The sequence below is a fragment of the Heptranchias perlo genome, chromosome 28 (genome assembly GCF_035084215.1).
Source record: "Heptranchias perlo isolate sHepPer1 chromosome 28, sHepPer1.hap1, whole genome shotgun sequence".
In the NCBI taxonomy this organism is placed as follows: domain Eukaryota; kingdom Metazoa; phylum Chordata; class Chondrichthyes; order Hexanchiformes; family Hexanchidae; genus Heptranchias; species Heptranchias perlo.
This window is the reverse complement of record NC_090352.1, coordinates 7,761,334-7,780,202: the sequence shown is the minus strand read 5'-3', so window position 1 is coordinate 7,780,202 and position 18,869 is coordinate 7,761,334. Positions and strand designations below refer to the sequence as shown.

General features: G+C 43.3%; 1 protein-coding gene and 1 long non-coding RNA gene across 4 annotated transcripts in view; one reads left to right on the top strand and one right to left on the bottom strand.

Annotated features, from left to right (window-relative positions):
* Nucleotides 1-13,737, bottom strand: part of LOC137344816 (cytochrome P450 2D6-like) — a 41,827-nt gene extending 28,090 nt beyond the window's left edge. The window contains exons 1-2 of one of the 2 annotated variants that reach the window (XM_068007990.1): nucleotides 13,444-13,737; nucleotides 556-724 (exon numbers count right to left, since the gene is read on the bottom strand). In XM_068007990.1, the coding sequence (XP_067864091.1) occupies nucleotides 556-724; nucleotides 13,444-13,653 (379 nt within the window). In that variant the 5' untranslated portion in view covers nucleotides 13,654-13,737. The remainder of the gene's footprint in view (nucleotides 1-555; nucleotides 725-13,443) is intronic. The other variant, XM_068007991.1, reaches the window with a different exon arrangement.
* On the top strand, nucleotides 2,780-10,674 carry LOC137344818 (uncharacterized). Of its 2 annotated transcripts, none has more exons than XR_010968467.1 (2): nucleotides 2,780-3,544; nucleotides 3,702-10,674. It is a non-coding gene; the product is annotated as an uncharacterized lncRNA (long non-coding RNA). The 2 variants fall into 2 exon arrangements; XR_010968466.1 differs by having other exon boundaries at nucleotides 2,780-3,604.
* Nucleotides 13,738-18,869: the final 5,132 nt, after the last annotated feature.

Sequence of the window (18,869 nt, the reverse complement as noted above, 5' to 3'; positions counted from 1 at the left end):
GTGTGTCCCCAGGGGAACTGGTGTCAGTGTGTGTCCCCAGGGGAACTGGTGTCAGTGTGTGTCCCCAGGGGAACTGGTGTCAGTGTGTGTCCCCAGTGGAACTGGTGTCAGTGTGTGTCCCCAGGGGAACTGGTGTCAGTGTGTGTCCCCAGGGGAACTGGTGTCAGTGTGTCCCCAGGGGAACTGGTGTCAGTGTGTGTCCCCAGGGGAACTGGTGTCAGTGTGTGTCCCCAGGGGAACTGGTGTCAGTGTGTGTCCCCAGGGGAACTGGTGTCAGTGTGTCCCCAGGGGAACTGGTGTCAGTGTGTGTCCCCAGGGGAACTGGTGTCAGTGTGTGTCCCCAGGGGAACTGGTGTCAGTGTGTGTCCCCAGGGGAACTGGTGTCAGTGTGTGTCCCCAGGGGAACTGGTGTCAGTTGATTTTTGCCTTGAATGAATCTCCTGAAGGCTGTGGGGAGGAAGGTTTTTTGATCTTCTGCAGAAGCAACTAAAGTGGAACAATTCCCAACCCACTCGCCCTGGTGCCCGAGGCGGTCTCTGAAGCCGGTACAGTTACCTTCTCCCACACGCCTAAATACGTCTTCATATATTGTAAGGGATGGTCGGTCAGCAAAATCTTCTGATTTCTTCACCAGTGCCTCTTTTAGGGTTTCGTAGCCACTCAGTATCACCATGTTTGTCCATCCAAACTCGAAACTGAATACATTGCCGTGTTTCTTCCACAGCTTTAAAATGAAGAAAGGAATTCAATGTGGAAAATCGTGAGCCCATTATTGTAACTTTGACATCGATCTCTCCCACAGACCAGGCTATATCGATCACGTTCTGAAATTTGCTCTGCACCCCTCTCCCAGTTGGTGCTGGGCTCCCACTAACACGGCCAATGGTGTGAGCGCATCTCCTCCCCCTCCCCCACAAATCAAATGACCCTGATCCTGGAATTTGGGACAAGGTCAGGTGTGCAGTAGACGAGGCGGCAGTAAATTCTGCTCCAACGTCCTTCCAGTGGTGGGATATGGACCCAGGAATTTCAGGCCTGGACTGTTTGATCATAAGTGTGACAGGTACTAATAACAAAATTTGAAAAGGGAATTCAGCACCTGAAGAAATAGAATATAAAATGATATTAGGGAAAGGACAAGGAACTGGGAGTAGAAAAGGCCGTTCCATTTGTAATACTAACACCAACAAAAGGAACAATGGGCCGAATGGCCTCCTTCTTTATATCATAGCATGTTACAGCACAGAAGGAGGTCATTCAGCCCATCATGCCTCTGCAGACTCGTTTGGGAGAGCTACCCAATTAGTCCCACTCCACTGCTCTTTCCCCATAGTCCTGTGAATTTTTTCCCTTCAAGTATTTATCCAATTCCTTTTTTGAAAGTTATTATTGAATCTGCTTCCACCGCCATTTCAGGCAGTGTCCAGGGGAACTGGTGTCAGCATTCCAGATCACAACAACTTACTGCACAAAATAATGTTTCCTCATGTCGCCTCTTGTTCTTTTATCAATCACCTTATATCTGTGTCTTCTGGTTACCGATCCTCTGCCACTGGAAACAATTTCTCCTTCTTTACTCTATCAAAACCAGTCACGATTTTAAACACCTCTATGAAATCTCCCCTTAACCTTCTCTGTTCGAAGGAGAACAACCCCAGACTCTCCACCTGAGTCAACCTGTGGTAGTGGACTGGAGAGAGCAGGGAGGTGATCGATATAGCCTGGTCTGTGGGAGGGATCAATAACAATCAGTGGCTACAAAGCCACAATTACATTGTAATGTGTTTCATACAAATTAGATTGCACTGGCAGGGCACAGAAATCAACCAGTAATCACATGGAATACGCACCCAAAGGGCACAGAATTACCCCCAGAGCTCAGTCACTCACTGAGACACACACACACACAGACAGCAGGAAATCCCAGACTGTGTCCCTGCTCAGTCACTCACTGACACACTGGCAGAGCAGGAAGATCTCAGACTGTGTCCCTTGGCACAAAGTAAAGACAGAAAGAAAGACAGAGAGAAAGAAAGGAAGCCAGAAAGAGAAAAGGAACGAGCGTGCAGTTGTACACCTCCCCCCATCACCTCAGGACGTCCCAAAGTGCCCCGCAGCCAACCTTAAAGTGTGGTCACTGCTGCAATGCAGGAAATGCGACAGCCAACCCGCGCACAGCAAGGTCCCACAAAGAGCAATGCGACAGTGACCAGAGGATGTGTCTTTAGGCTAAGGGATAAATGCTGGCCCAGGACACCGGGGAGAACTCCCTCGTTCCTCGTCATTCCTATTATTCGATGAGATGGAATATAAAGAGTGTGATGAAAGAAATAAAACAGATGCAGAGAGAAGAGAAAGGAAGTTGTTGCATTAAATAGATTTTTAAATGTAATTATTAATGACTGTAAAACACTCCAAAACATTCACCTCAAACTCTGTGTTTGTCGGTTGTTAGATTTAGCGAGTTTATTGCTCTCGTTTGTTTTGATGGTTCCTGACTTGTGTTATTGTTTATACTGATGACTAATGTGGGCAAGTTACAGATTAATTAAACCCGTTGACTGGCATCCCAACAGGGTTATAAAAACTAGCAGTTCAGTGAACTCTCGTTTCTCTATCTTTCCTCCTCTATATATTGGCCCAGATGAGCTCTCTTTCTTTCTCTCGTGCTCGCTCCAGGAATCTCTGAAATCTGCAGGCTAGAAATTTGGCCATTTAGTGCCCTTTGTTTCGGTGCTACGCAGTCTCCTGAAATTCCAAAATGGCATCCGGGATAAGCATGTTGGCTTCTTCCATGACGTGCGCCAGACGCCATCTTGGTAAAGGGGTTCGCGCAGGCACAGATAACGAACAACAGCAGCATGTAAAGTGAGGAGAATATACGTTAGATCAGTGCGCAATGCTGATTTAAAGGCATAAATGTGGAAAACTATAAGCTTTGCCTTACTAAATTGACTTTCTAATACACTTAAACCATAAAGCTGACCATATTAATGTAGAAATATTGAACCATTATAGAAGCAAAGCATGATGGAATAAGTTGACCATGTTAGCTAACCAGCTGAATTTAATGAGAAACTTGGAGTGTACACTTTCCCAGCAAAGACACTTTCCCAGCAAAGACACACAGAAGGGCTATTGTCTTTGCTTATGAGATAACTGTCTAACTAACAGAAATTAATGACCACATAACCTTGAGACCAAGACAGTCTCTACTGATAAGGGAGCTGTGTTGCTAAAGCAACGTACCTTTCCCAGATCCTGTGAGAGGCCACCGAGGGGGATGGGGGCCTGGGGGTTGGGTCCCTATTTTTGATTGACTAAAACACTTGAACCAATGAGATTGTACATGTACGCCTATATTCAATGATAGACAAACATTACTAAAGTAAGTGTATAAAAAGAAAGCTAAATCCTTTGTCTTTCGAAGTCGTAGCCTCAACCTTTGATTGAGGTGGACTTCCCTTGTATACAAGCTTCTTTGTAATAAATTCTTACTTGTCTGAAAATAAGTGTTTTGGAGTTAATGCATTGTGTATAATAGGTAATTAAGTTCTTTTCGACAGTTTCTTGGAGGTCCCACCGAGATCGCTTGTGATCTCCGGTAAGTGCGGACACATTTGTCTGTGCAAGCCCAGACACACAGCGATTGAAAGGTGAATGCATTAACTGACGTGACTAATTCTTCTGTTTGCCTTTAGGAATTGGAAGGCGATCATAGGAAATGTGTTTCGTATAGACAAGGAAAGAAAAAGGGGAAAAGTGTGATGTGTGACAGATTACTCAATATTGTCAGCTGCGGTGTTGTAGTAGCGGGCTGAGAGAGAGCAATAATGGAGTAGATCTGTGAATACCGGTGATACTAGGAGTGAAGTTGAGGTTGCTGTATGGGATCGATAGACTGTCACCTCCTCGTGGAGAGGCACCAGAAGAAAAGGTAACCAGTTACAGACTTGTTTTTTTAAAAAAAAATTTTTAGTGTAAAGTTATAATTTGGATAAGCGCAGACTAAATGTTGCGTAATTCGGAAAAGTGCGAAATTTGCAAGTCTGTAGTGGCGACAAACGCAGACTGGTGTGGATGTCGTGGATTCGGAAAAAGTGCGAAATTCTGGTTTACCTGAATTAAGTGTTTAGGTAGAAACACTGATAGTGCTCAAGTGTAGGAGCACTTTCTAAAAAATCTTGTGTAAGTCAGCTGATTCAACTAAGTGCAGACGTTTCTCTCACGCACCTAGTCTGAGCTGGTTAAGGTGGATGTAGAGAACACATGACGTCTTGTCCAATCAGCTGAATTATCAAGTATAGAATTGTGATAGTTAAGATAGGTCTTAATTGTTGTGTAATTACAGTGTGAAGGATTGTATAAACTATAAGCCATGGGCACCAACGCTAGCAAAATCCCTCCAAAGGGAACACCTGCTGCTTACATGTACAGAAACTTTGGAAAAGAATCAACTGACGAGTTGATAGTTTGGTCCAAATGGACCAGAACTAAGAAAGAATCCCTTTCCCAAAGACGGTACATTTAATATGGATAGAATTAAGTGACTAGAAAAATGTTTAAAAGACAGAGACCCGGAAAAGAAAGGGTCCTTTTGTTTTGGTGTACTGTCTCTTTAAAAAAGCCTGTCCTGATTGTGCGTTTTTTTCGGTGTTGTGGGCCACGCCCCCTTCTTACTGCGTCTTACGTGTTTTCTTCTTTTGTGTAATGTATCTGTTTTGTCTTGTGTTCAATTCTGATATTGCTGAATTAAAATTGGAGTTATTGAGGTTAAGTGACCTATTAAATTCTGGTTCTTATAAAATGTGGGCATGTTAAATTCCAGACATGGGATCTTCTAAAAAATTGGCATTTTGAATTTTTATTTTTGTGATTGGCTGTGGTTTAAAAAAAAGGTTTAAAAAATTAACGGGACGGAAAAAAAGCTATCTGGTATCACAGTGATAGGAAAAGTCGGAAACCTGGAACAGCTCGGAGAGTTGGTTATAATCAAACCCACTAAAACTATGTGAAAAAAAAAATAATTGGAAAGCTATAGTTGTGTCTGACGAGCAAATTATAAAACTTACGAAGACTAACTATAAACTAAAATGTACGATGGGAGATGTTATTTCCCGGTATGAATTTTTTTCTAAACAAAAGAATTTATGTGAAATTCACCAAGACAAAATGAGGTTTAATTGTAAAGAAAAGACAAAGTGCAGATTTAAAGAATTACAAGTTACATTTGCAGGATGATCTCTAGTTATAAATTAAACTGATCTTCGAAGCATTTTTGTGCTATTGTGATTGATTAAACACTATGATTAAAATAAATCTCAAAAAAAGTGTGAAAAAGATAAAGTGAAAGCAATCCACAAATGTGAGAAGTGAAAAAAAAATCAGTCAAAACTGTGTGAAGAGAAATTTTGACTGTGGGAACTTAATCTCAGAGGGAGTAGTATCAAATTACTCCTACCACAAGAGCAAGTTAATGTTAACCCCTTCCATCCCAAGAAGCCAGACTGTCATGCCAAGAGCAGTTCAAACAAATAGAAATGACCCAGTCGGTTGAGAATTGTCTGAGGCTAACCATTACACAGATGAACATGAGGTAACAATTGGTATAGGTTAGAATTGGAAGTCCATTACTTGAGCTATGTACTGACACAGCGTACCAAACGCCTATCAGTTTTACCCCGCCACAGTATGATAATGAAGTTCGACAAGTTCGGGGCTATTCACGAATAGTAGATACAATTCACCAAAATCTGACCAACGAGGGGAGACCTTCCCTGACAAATGATATAACTCGCGTTGAGAATGCTAAGAAAATTCAACAATTATATCAACACCCCCTAACTCAAAGTGTTAAAACAAAGCGAGACATGGAATGGAGGTGGACATTGTAAAAGAGATAGATTTGTACATCTTGAAAACACAAAGATTAGGACTTGGAGTTGGGAATTCCAGTCCGCAGTCCCACGTACATCTGTACATCTGTATATGGGAGAGACAGTGTTTATTTCAGACAGGCTGCGTGCTCCAGAGAGAGAGAGAGAAAGAGACAGACAGAGACTAGGCAATTTCTCTCTCCTGTTTTGTTTTCTGATTTGGTTTCGGGTAAAGGGATTATTCCTTTGGACAAAATAAATAATAATTTGACAAATTAACCCCTTGGGCTCTCAAGAAGAGCCGCAATGGATTTTCTGTGTTTCTTTTAAAACAGGTGACCCTGGTTATTGAGACCACGTGAGTGTTGATGGTGCACGATTACCAAAAGTAATTACAAAGTTACGATGCAACCTTTGCTGGACAAATTTGGTGCATGAAACAATCCAGTGATGTTAAAGATTTAAGACTTTAGCTGCAGACATCAGCAGATACCAAATGTCACAGTGTGGTGATATCAACCTGATCCTCTTCCTTTGAAAACACTTTGATTTGTTTTGTTTTAACCCATTTATTGTCTTCTGAGACAGAGTGCTCGAGGTGGGAAAATATGGGAGTTACATCCAAAATTAATTATGAGCACTTCATCTCTACTATAAAACCCACAAAGCCTGGATATAATTTGTTTCTAAATTGGAATTGATAAGAAAAATTTATATGAGTTGCTATTCAAGCACTCGAGGGAGAAAATTTACTTGTAATTTAAGGGGATAATCAAATTATATTTTAAAATAAAAGAAGTCCAATCTAAATGGTTCCTATTGAATGCTGTGTATCAAGGAAGAATTCTTTTCGAGAGGGAAGAAAAATTTTACATTGACAAGTCCTGTCAGTCCAACAATACTGCTCTCAAGTTGGGATAATTGTGAAATGATAGAAGGGACTCGGGCACAATATAGTGGGATATTTTGGGAAATGAAAAGCGATTCAAGAAGAAATTACGTAAAATAAATAAATTTTGGGATATTGGAGCTGACTGTAAATATTGTATCGGACAGTAACATTGATTTGGCAATATTAGATCAAAAGGTCAGAGATTTAGGGCCTCGCATTAAAGATATATTTAAAAATAAATGAAAATACAGAGAAGGAATTGTCTGAGGATCAAATACTGATCATACATTTGCACAGGATAGCTACAGTGCTAGAAACACATGCCCAAACCATTAATAAATTAATAAAAGAGGAATATAACGTATCTTAGCAGGCGGCTGCGAATGACATCTGCAGTACATATGGTAACTGGATTGTGGAACAGACACGAGAGAACCTAGCCCAGATACAGGCAGGGGAAGTACCCTTATGAATAACGAATCAACAAACTGAGGGTGAGCCTGACCTGTGGGCATGATGGAGGTGGTACCTCCAACCGGCTGTTACCAAACAAGAACATCACCCCTTGCCAATTCAGGGCAATGGTGCGGGTGTACCCCACTCAAGTGGAGCGTAAACCTGACGGAGGAGGGCTCCGAGGGTTGGTACTAGTAATACTAGTGATAGCACCCGAAACCCAGGGACGAGAGGTGTACCAAGTACAGAATATTGGGGTAGTGAAGGATGGAATGCACATATCCCATCACAATATGTTACCATATGCTGAAAAAAATTTTTTTTAAGGGAATTTGGCTGAAACAAAATTAAAGGGATGTGTTACTAGACATGCTGTCACTGTATGTCCACATAGTGTTGGACACAGCCCAGAAGCACAGTGTGGGTTTAACAATACCGGTACCATGGAGGCCCTAGAGGCGGATCTAAAACCCACTCAAGTGGCATATGCCGGAGGGGGCGAATACTGTGTTACAACTAATTTGAAAACGTTTAAATATGCCAATCTAACTTGTGATATTTTAAGTCCAGAATTCTACTCCATTCCTGAAGTCCTGGTTCGGATTGGACCCGAGGAACTGGTAGAGATACACCGGCATAACCTCACCACCTTACAAGTTTCTGAGGATGTCAAAAAAAGGACTTAAAAGAATATCAGGACACATTTGGGTATCTGACACCCCTGTTGCCTAAATACTTGAAAGCATTGCGAATGGAGATATGCCTCTCCCAGAAGGTTTATTATAAACTACAACAGGACAATAAAAACATTAAGCATGACATTGGCCAAATTAAAGTCACCACTTGGTGGGATGACCTCTGGAATTTGGGACTGAATATACAGATCCATCCTTGGATTAGATTAGTGTAACATGTATTAGTCGTAGTGCAGTTTGTTGTAATGTCCTTCTTGATTTTCATTGCATGTAATAAATGTAAGCAGAGGATGAAGGGTTTGGCAAAGGTAGTAAAACAGAGCCTGGGTGAGAATGTCCCCATTGTCTCTGTGATTTCAACTAAGAAAACATCTTAATGGTACCGGGAGTAGCACCCGCTGGGGTAAGGTGCATGTAAAAGGGAAGAAAATCATAGTTTGATAGGATTATCAGATGCTCTGCCTCTCTTCCACCTGGACTGGTGGCCAACACGAAGGGAACCTGGTTAAGATGAGGTACAGCATCTAAGAGGATATTGTAGGGATAAAATTTGGATTAAGGAATATAAAGGGGTGGGTCCCAATCTCGAGTTCAAAGGTCAGGCGTAGTAGTTGATTAATTAACCCATAAATCCCCATACAAGGACCCCGGCGATGGCGTACCAGAAAAAAAAACTGACTGATGAATTAAACTGTTGTAAGAGACTGTTGCAGCATGGCATGTCCTAAACTTTTAAATCATATGAGAATAATTGGCTCGGCATGCCTGATCGTGTGGGTGGGAACTGGCATAAAACCTGCTACAACCCCTGCTGCAAGCAGACTCAATCGTGTTTCAAGAGAACTGCATGTCAATACTTTTTTATACATGTCATATATGTATGCAAAGCGTCAAGGTATCTCTAGTTGCTGGGTGTGCTCACATATCCCAATTCAATCCAAGGGAGGCATTCCACTCAGACCAGCCCCCTAACTTCCCAAGAAATAGCAGAGTGGGTAATAAATCAAATTGAAATTAATGGGAACAGAATGCGAGATAGTGGCTGGATGAGTGCGAGAACAAATAAGACAATGTTTGTGAGAAAGCAATGGAAGGAGTACACAATCACAACAAAATGTGAAACCAGATTTCGGGGGTGGTACCAACCTAATTACGATCAGACCCATAAACCTCCTTTTCTAATCCTTACAAATACACCAAGAACTAATGGAGCAATATGTTTGAGTAAGAATTCAGTAGGGGGTGATGTAGTGGGATGGAGTAATTGCACTCAGTATATAAATATGACAGTAACCAGCATCAGTAGTACCATCAGATGGAAGCCTTGCACAGGTGGCCAAATTTACATAGATAGAATAAACGTAAAGAATTCCCCTGCAATTACTGCGTATAATGAAACCTACTTTATTTGTGGCCACAAGGCAGACCCATGGTTGCCTCAAAGATGGACCGGATCATGTTACTTGGGATATGTGATCCCATATATCCGACACTCATCATCCCTGCCTCAATATCCTGCTGGGCAACGAGTAAAGAGGGTAATTACTGAGGCCGACCGATTCTGGGCCATTGCTTTCCCTAGGTGGGGAGTGAGCATGGCCACCAGAGAAATTATTAAATTAGCCAATATCTGGGAAATAGTTGCTAATGATACGGCAGAAGCCTTAAAGGAAATAAGTGCAGAAATGACAGCCATTCGTACGGTCACCTTTCAAAATCGTATGGCCCTTTATTACCTATTGGCAGAGAAAGGAGGAACATGCGCACTAATTGGATCTGAATGTTGTACCTACATACCTGATAGTTCAGAGAATATTACTAATTTGGCCAATCACATCCAAAGGGAAGTTGAGAAATTCAAGCAGCCCCCTTCATTCACTCTTTGGGGCTGGGCAACAGGATGGCTGGGTTCTATTGGGACTTCTCTAGTTCAGGGTCTAGTCATATCTATTGTTATAATTCTTATAGCCTATTGCTTTGTCAAATGCTGCTGTGTTATGATGTCCAACCTGGGTACACATATAGCGCCCACAAATTTGATGGTGCAAGTAGGGGTGACACAGGATGAGGCGACACAGGAGGAGTTTGAACGTCTGGGTGGAATAATGCCTTATTAAAGTGTTGTCCTTTTATATATATATATATGTAGGACAAAAGGTGGGAATGTGGAAAACTATGAGCTTTGCCTTACTAAATTGACTTTCTAATACACTTAAACCATAAAGCTGACCATATTAATGTAGAAATATTGAACCATTATAGAAGCAAAGCATGATGGAATAAGTTGACCATGTTAGCTAACCAGCTGAATTTAATGAGAAGCTTGGAGTGTACACTTTCCCAGCAAAGACACTTTCCCAGCAAAGACACACAGAAGGGCTATTGTCTTTGCTTATGAGATAACTGTCTAACTAACAGAAATTAATGACCACATAACCTTGAGACCAAGACAGTCTCTACTGATAAGGGAGCTGTGTTGCTAAAGCAACGTACCTTTCCCAGATCCTGTGAGAGGCCACCGAGGGGGATGGGGGCCTGGGGGTTGGGTCCCTATTTTTGATTGACTAAAACACTTGAACCAATGAGATTGTACATGTACGCCTATATTCAATGATAGACAAACATTACTAAAGTAAGTGTATAAAAAGAAAGCTAAATCCTTTGTCTTTCGAAGTCGTAGCCTCAACCTTTGATTGAGGTGGACTTCCCTTGTATACAAGCTTCTTTGTATAAATTCTTACTTGTCTGAAAATAAGTGTTTTGGAGTTAATGCATTGTGTATAATAGGTAATTAAGTTCTTTTCGACATAGGCACCATTTGGCACTTAACACTGCAGCCAACGTACTGTTTTAACCATGACCAGCTAAACATGTCCTGGGCAACCTACCAGAGCTATTTAAAGGGACCAAGCAGGATTTACAGGTTAGTTGCTGGATTATTGCTTCTGGCTGCTGATGCATTTGTACCTGCTTTAGGAGGTCTCAAATACTAGGATGAGGGGACGTAGCCTGACATTTAGAGCCAGGACTTGCAGGAGTGAAGTTCAGGAAAGCTTCTACACACAAAAGGTAGGAGTAGTTTGGAACGCTCTTCCGCAGGTAACAGGTGATCGTAGGTCAATTGTTAATTTTAAGTCTGTGATTGATAAGACGTTTGTTAACCAAAGGTATTCAGGGATATGGGGCTAAGGCCGGTATATGGAGTTTGGACACAGATCAACCATGATCTTTTGAATGGCAGAACAGGCTCGAGGGGCTAAATGCCACTGCCACTTGATGCCTCCTGTTATGCGCCACCTTCTCCTGCAAGAAAGCGGGATGTGTGTTGGTGAGTGTCCTGCAGGATGTTTGGGTGATGTGCCTCTCATGGTTGAACAGCTGCCAGTGTGTGTTGTGGGTGTAAGGCTTGCAACAGTGGTAATGTGTGAGGGTGAGAGGAAGCATCTTATTGAAAGAGTTGAGTACTGATTGAAAGAGTTTTTTGGTAGCTGGGTGATGGGTGTGTAGTGCGTGGAGCAGTGGATGAGGCTAGTGGTGCAGTTGGTAGGAGATGCCACTTGACAGTTGACCTCACTCACCTCATGTCAGAGCAATGAATTTCTTCCTGCACTGCATCCATGTTGGTGGTGCTATGCACCTGGCATTGACTGCGTCCCATATTGCCTCGGGAGCATATGTCTGGAGGGCCTTTTGCCCTCCTGCGGATATTGGATGCCCCTCCTGCTGTCCATCTCATGCACCAAGGCCGCTAGTGAATCATCAGAAAACCTTGGTGCCAGCTCTCTCACAGACCTGGTACAAACTCAGATCAGCCGATTGGTGAGGTCTGGCATGCAGATTGGAGGATGTGGGATTTAGCAGTGTGCAACCTTTATTCAATGTTTGAACATAATTCAACAGTTTTAAATATAGGGACGAGACCTGCATCTGTATTTTACGTGAGCGATGTCTGATCTCAGTTCAGACTCCATTCAGACCCATATCTTATTTTTTGCAAATAAGAGGTGCAGGCTGACTTTAGGAGGTGCAGGCTGACTTTAAGAGGAGTGAGCAACTCACCAGAGATTTGGGGCCCCTCCCCCCCCCCCAGCTGGTGAGAACGGAGAAAATGGAGAGACGCACGCAGCTAGGGCTCCACACTGTGCATCTATCAGGTAAATGAAGTTGCAGCACCAATCTAATGTGCTGGCTGTGTAGGTACCACCGGGCGCGGGCTAACTGCTCATCACGATACCTGTGCCCAGATTCGGGGGTTCACTAATTTAATGTCTTATTCTGTCTGACTGTAAGCCCAAAACTTTCACTGAAGCCTGAAGCTGTACGGGATCAGTGTAAACACCAGTCGTTGCCCTTTGAATTATGTAAGTGATAGCGGATTTCCCCTGTTACTGTCGCAACTATGGGTTGTTAATCCTTGAAGAATAACTTCTGCTCGATTCTAGCCCGAGTGGTTATAAAATAGCAAGTTTAATAGATTTGCTTTCACAGCATTGCACTACAACATTACATTCAACATACAACTGTCTACAGATTACATTAATGACAAGTAATCAATACAACCTGATCTGTCCATGACTTCAGAATAATTAGACATGGCTTTAATGGGCTGTCTGTGGCAATAGACTTCTGATCTTCCCTCTTGAGAGCTCTAACTTCTGGAAAGGAGCACGCCCAATCTTTATATTAGGCAACGTTGTTCTGTACATTAACACCTCTGGTCTTCTCATGGACGTAAACCACCCCACTTTGCTGACTCTCAGAAACCACCAAGGACTGTTTATACTATCTGATGCATTAACAGTTTGTTCCATGTCAGCTTTGAACTCGGCTCCTGCGAGGTTTATTGTTTACATAGTCTTGCACTGTTATCAGGTCTTAGTATGTGGTTTCTTTATCAGCCACATGTCTTGTTTTGGTGTAGACCACTGTCTACATTAACATGTACAAATGAGGCATCTCTCAACCTTTGGGTGTTTAGTTCTGAAGATTCAGCAAGATTGTTTCTTACAAACTGTCTTTCACACACTCACTGACATGGAACACACTGAGACACGACTTCATCCTCCCTCCTATTAACACCACCCTCTTGCTAAATGTTTGGGAGTTTTAAGCGAGCCATGCGCGATGGGATATTGACCATGCTTGGCTTTAAACCATATTCTGACAGTAAGAAAGCTGAATGAAATGCTTGTGCTAAGAAAATGTATTACTCCATTGCTGGGAGCGTCACTCAATCTCAACCTGGAGCAACAACATAATAAACACAAAAGTTAAACTTGACCCCATTAAATAAAGAAGGATATAAAGAAAGCAATGGTCAATCAACCTTTTGAGTAAAGACAAATTAGAGCAAAGGAGAGAAAGAAAGTGAGACACAAGATGGAAATGGAGAAAAACAGATGAAAAAGCAACGCAAACAAAGAGGGGACGAGAAACGGAGAGGGATAAATGTGATCCACAGAATGGGCCCCTCACCTTCATCCAGCCCCATTCACTCTCTGTCATCTCACTGCTTGTACTTTACCTTCTCAAACGACAGGTGAGGGTTGTTCAAGTCTACCTGAAGAATGTTCCCAATGAAAGGCAAAGCCCAGGGTCCGGGAGGGTAGTTCTGACAATTCTTCCGTCTCTTCATGAAGTCTAAAACCAGCGCAAACACAGTGCAGAACATGGCCAGCACCGTGAATCTGTCAAATGCCGAGAGCAGGAACTCAGGGAAAGCCGAGAGCTCCATGTTTCCCAGAGAAACAAACACTTGTCCAGCAGCGAACGAGCAGAGAACAAATTCCACCCTGTTTACCAGCTGAGTGTGAGCAATCGCTGCACCAGTGTATTACTGGGAGTGGCCATCCAATCTTATGCAATACTCAACACTTTGTCACAGCACCATGTCACTTTGTTTACTGACCCAGTCTTTCTACAAAGAAAACTTATTTGTTCTTTGCTCTTATTCCAATCTTCCCAAATCCTTTCTTCTTTCACAGCCAGATTAATAAAACAGATTATTTGGAAACTTTTTTTAAGACGAGTAAAATACAGGGCTATATATAGAGAGAGAGGAGAAAGAGAGTGAGAGAGAGAGCAGGACAACGGGATTACTTTTGAATTGCTCTAGCAAAGACACGACGGGCCTCCTTCTGTGCTGTAAACTTCTTAGAGTATCAGTAGGTCACTAAGTTCTATTTTCGGGGTGATCTGGTTTTGCAATTTTAATTCACATCTCTATTATGACCATAACACCACATACATGTCGAGTTACAAAACTAGCAAAAGCTGACCAACTACAATAACTTGCATTTATATAACACTTTAAATGTAGAGGTATAATCAGGTATAAATGGACAATGAGCCAAAGAAGGAGATATTAGGAGGGTTGAACAAAAGCTTGGTTAAAGAGATGGCTTTAAAGGAGGATGTTAAAGAAGGGGAGGGAGGTGGACAGAGGGGTTTCGAGAGAGAATTCCAGAGCATGCGACTTACGTGACTGGAGGCATGACCACCAATGGCGGGGCAAAAGGAGTGGGGGATGCACAAAAGGCCAGAGTGAGAGGAACAGAGAGTTTAGGGGTGGAGGGAAGAGGGGCTGTTGTAGGACTAGAGGAGGTTAGGGACATAAGGAGAGGTGAGGCAATTTAAACACAAGAATTTATAATTGAAGGTGTTGGGGGAGCAGGAGCCAATGTCGGTCACCGAGGACCAGGACAATGGATGAGTGGGACCTGGTGCAGGTTAGGATATGGGCAGCAGAGTTTTGGATGAGCTGAAGTTTACAGAGAGTGGAGGATAGGAGGCCGGCCAGGAGAGCATTGGAATAGTAGAGTCTGGAGGTAATAAAGGCATGGATGGGGGTTTTAGCAGCAGATGGGCTGAGGCAAAGGTTGGGGTGGGCGATGTTACAGAGGGGGAAGTAGGTGGACTTTGTAATGGAGAAGATAAGGGGTCAGAAGCTCCGCTCAGGGTTCAATAAGATGCTGAGGTTGTGAACAGTCTGGTTCAGTCTGAGGAAATGGCTGGGGAAGGAATTGAATCAATGGAAGGCTCCAGAGCTTGTGGTGGGGCCGAAGACCATGGCTTCGGTCTGACCAGTGGAGGAAATTGTGGCTCATCCAAGACTGGATATCGGATGTGCAGTCTGACAATGTAGAGGCAGTGGAGGGGTTGAGAGAGTTGATGGTAGAACTGGGAGGTCAAGGAGAATAAGGAGGGACAAAGCACCACGTTAACAGTCACTGAGGGTGTCGCTTGAGATTGTGTTGGGGCCATTTTAGTGCTGAGCACTAGGCAGAAGCCAGATTGGAGGGATTCAAACCGAAGAGATGCGCAGAATGCTGGAGGCGATGGCACATTCAAGGACCTTGAGGAGGGGATGATGGTGACAGTTTTGAAGAGGAGAGGGATGGTGCCTGAGGAGAGGGAACCATTGATAATGGCAGCTAGCCTGGGGTCAGGAAGGGGAGTTAGTTGGTCATGAATTGAATGGGAAGGAGATTTAAGGTTCTCACTGATAAGATAAGCTTGGAAAGAGTGGGTGGGAGATGGAGGAGAAACTTCAGAAAATGGAGGTTGAGGGCTAAGGTGGGTGGGAGACTGCAGAGGGTCTGGGGTCTGGGGGCAAGGAAAAGGAGTGGAATCAGCGGAGACAGATACACCAATAGTTTTGATCTCAGTGACAAAGAAATTGATGCGCTTAGTGTTTGAGGTAAGGGTGGTGGGTCCAGGGGAGAGGGCCCAGAAGTTGGCAGAGTTTTACCTGTTGAAGAAAACAATTTACTGAGATGGTCAGAATTCCTACCTGAGACCTTGTTACATTTTGAGATTTTTACCTATTTGTCCTGGAAGGGATTTTGGTTTAATTTATATTGTGATGTTGCGATGAAGTTAGAATCAATTCATAAAGGTTTAACCGAGAAACACAAGCTCTGTTGGGTGTTTGGTGCCATCTGTTGCACCTTGCAATTTGGGGAAGCCAGACATGCCATAAAACTGTCTGGTCTAATTACACTGCTGCCTTGCTGTGATGCCAAAGTGGTTGAATTCCCAAAGTGTGGATTTTCGGAGTAATAGTAGAAAAATGCCACATGTTAGGATAACTTGACATGAGCAGAAAGGATCATGGTTAATTGGTATAGGGATCTATCGTGAATGTGTGAACTGGCGAGAGAGGATCTGAAAGCCAAAGATATTTCTGTGCAAAGGCAGACAGCCTGAGCAAGATAAGACAACCGGTGTAGTAATTAACTGTATTCTTGTAGGCAATAGACTCTTAGATGAAAATTGTATCACCTAACCTAAGTTTAAGATAGTCAAGTGGAATTTCGATGGATATAGAAGTATAATGGAGGACGTGCTGACACGGTACAGATAAGAGACATGGGGCTATAAAATGGGCCGTGTAGCGCCCGTTTTTCAGGCGCTAGGTGGCCTCCTAAGATCCCAAAATGGCATCCGGAATGCACATGCAAAGGCGTTTACGCACACGCAGATAATGAACGACAGTATCATGTAAAGTAAGGAGAATATCCATTAGATCAGTCTGCCACGCTGATTTAAAGGGATAGATACCATTTTGGCACTCGACGCTCCAGCCAACACATTGTCTTAACCACGCACAGCGGAGCATGTCTTAGATGGCCTGGAGGACCCCCCCACCAGTGCTTTTAAAGGAATCATGCAGGTGTTGCAGGTTAGTGGCTGGATTATTGCTTCTTGCCTCTGGTACAATAGTACGTGTCCGTGGAAGCCTCCTATACTTGGAGAGAGTTGCTATAATATGTAGAGAGTTATTTAGCAGGTCCTGTTGGTATCATTTACAACAGTGCACTGAACAAGATTCCTGGCAACCATGGATGGCCTGCTAGGGCTCCCGCTGGGCATAGAACATGACTGGGAGCATGCGGAGAGGCCACGCAGAGCAGGTCAAGCTGCGAGGAGAGGGAGGAGGAGGAGGCGCAGGGCACTGAGCAGGAGGCCATGTCCCATGAGGACTGATCCTTAGTCTGACCGCTCATACGTATGGAATGTCTGGAGAACCCGTGATGCCAGCGTGTGTGCGTACAAACCTTACGTTAACCTTATGTACTGAACTGTATGAGAGGTCGGGCACACCGGGAACCTGTAGTGACTCGAACTAGTCTTGCGTTGGGCTACTGTGAGTGGTCAGAGGATTTAGTTCGTGAAACCCTGATGAATTCTTTACTTGTGAGTATCTCGTGGTGCCAACCTCATAAGTGCGACTTGTGTTGGGTTTGTATTAATTTGATAAATAAAGTGTATCGATCAGAGGTCACCTCTCTCTTGAGTCCACGAGACCGGGTTAAATTAAAATGATAAGGAATGTCCTAACACTCAGCTGTCCTGAAACGTGTGTCAGTCATCTGGTGAATACATGCCTGAATATTACACCAATCTCCTGTGGCTGATTGAGATGATCCAATGGCATAAAAATTGGTGCAGCCATGACTTCACAGGCACATCTGGGCAGATGACCTTGGTCACAGGTCCTAATGCTATTGGGTGCACAGCTCTCCCATTGCCTCTTTGGTGCCTCACTCTCCTTTCCTCCATCCTCTCAGTAGTCGATCTCTCACCTCTGAGTTAGGGGATCATGTGTTCAAGTCCCACTCCGTGGACTGGAGCACAAAATCTAGGCTGACACTCCAGTGCAGTAATGAAGGAGCACTGCACGGTCAGAATGCTGCACCGTCGGAGGTTCTGTCTTTTGGATAAGATGATTAACCAAGGCCCCGTCTGCCCTCGCAGTGATCTGGTTCCCACAGAGTGACCTTCTCACCTCTCTCCCGCCGGCACTAACTGCTCTTACCCTTCACCCTGCAGGTTGTCGCGTGTGCTTGGGGGAACAATTGGCAAAGACCAAACTCTTCCTGTTCTTCACCTCCATGCTCCAACATTTCACATTCCTTCTCCCGGAAAATGAGCCAAGACCAAACTACACTGAAGCTGAATTTGGAATTACCTGCAGTCCACTCCCTTATCGACTGTGTGTTAAACTCAGATAAGATGTATTGGTGATGCCCAGGAGAGGCGAGGAGAGTTGCCACCTTCTCCATTTTGAAACTGATCCACTTACTAATTGTTTTTCTGTCCTCTCAAGTATGAAATCCTAACTGATACATCTCAATCTGGAGTGTAGCTTTCACAGGAACATGGCCAGTGCTGCATTGGATCATTGTCCCCTTGCTTCTGGGTCTAAATTCTGATTCAGCCGAGAGCATCTGCCAGAGAGACATGATTAGAGTCTCTTCCTTCTGTTAATGGTTAAACATTGTTTGTGAAATCGGTCTTCTGAACCCATTGAAATCAGAGTGGGCAAGAGCTCTCAGCAAAAATTGCACAGAAATTCTGCACTGATTGGTTGTTCAGTTGTAAACAATTTTACAACACCAAGTTATAGTCCAGCAATTTTATTTTAAATTCACAAGCTTTCGGAGACTTCCTCCTTCCTCAGGTAAACATTTACCTGAGGAAGGAGGAAGTCTCCGAAAGCTTGTGAATTTAAAATAAAATTGCTGGACTATAACTTGGTGTTGTAAAATTGTTTACAATTGTCAACCCCAGTCCATCACCGGCATCTCCACATCATGGTTGTTCAGTAACATTGGGGTGAAATTGGTCTTCAACGATGGTGTAAAATGGGCCATAGCGAATCGGAGCCCGTTTTACTCCCCGTCCGATTTTCTTTTCCACTGATTTGCTCTCACCCGATTTGAGCTACCGTTGAAGACAAATTTCATGCCCATTGAACGGTTATTGAACAACTGCTGATGTCTGTTTAAATGTTCACCATTTCTTCTCAGTCTTTCAGTCAATGTGTTTATTAATTTACAGATTTAAACTTACACAAACTGGACTGATCAGACAGAACTAATTTTACCAATTGTTTAATTAGTAATTTAACTAAAAAGCTAATTGTTTAATTCCTTTTGGCGTATT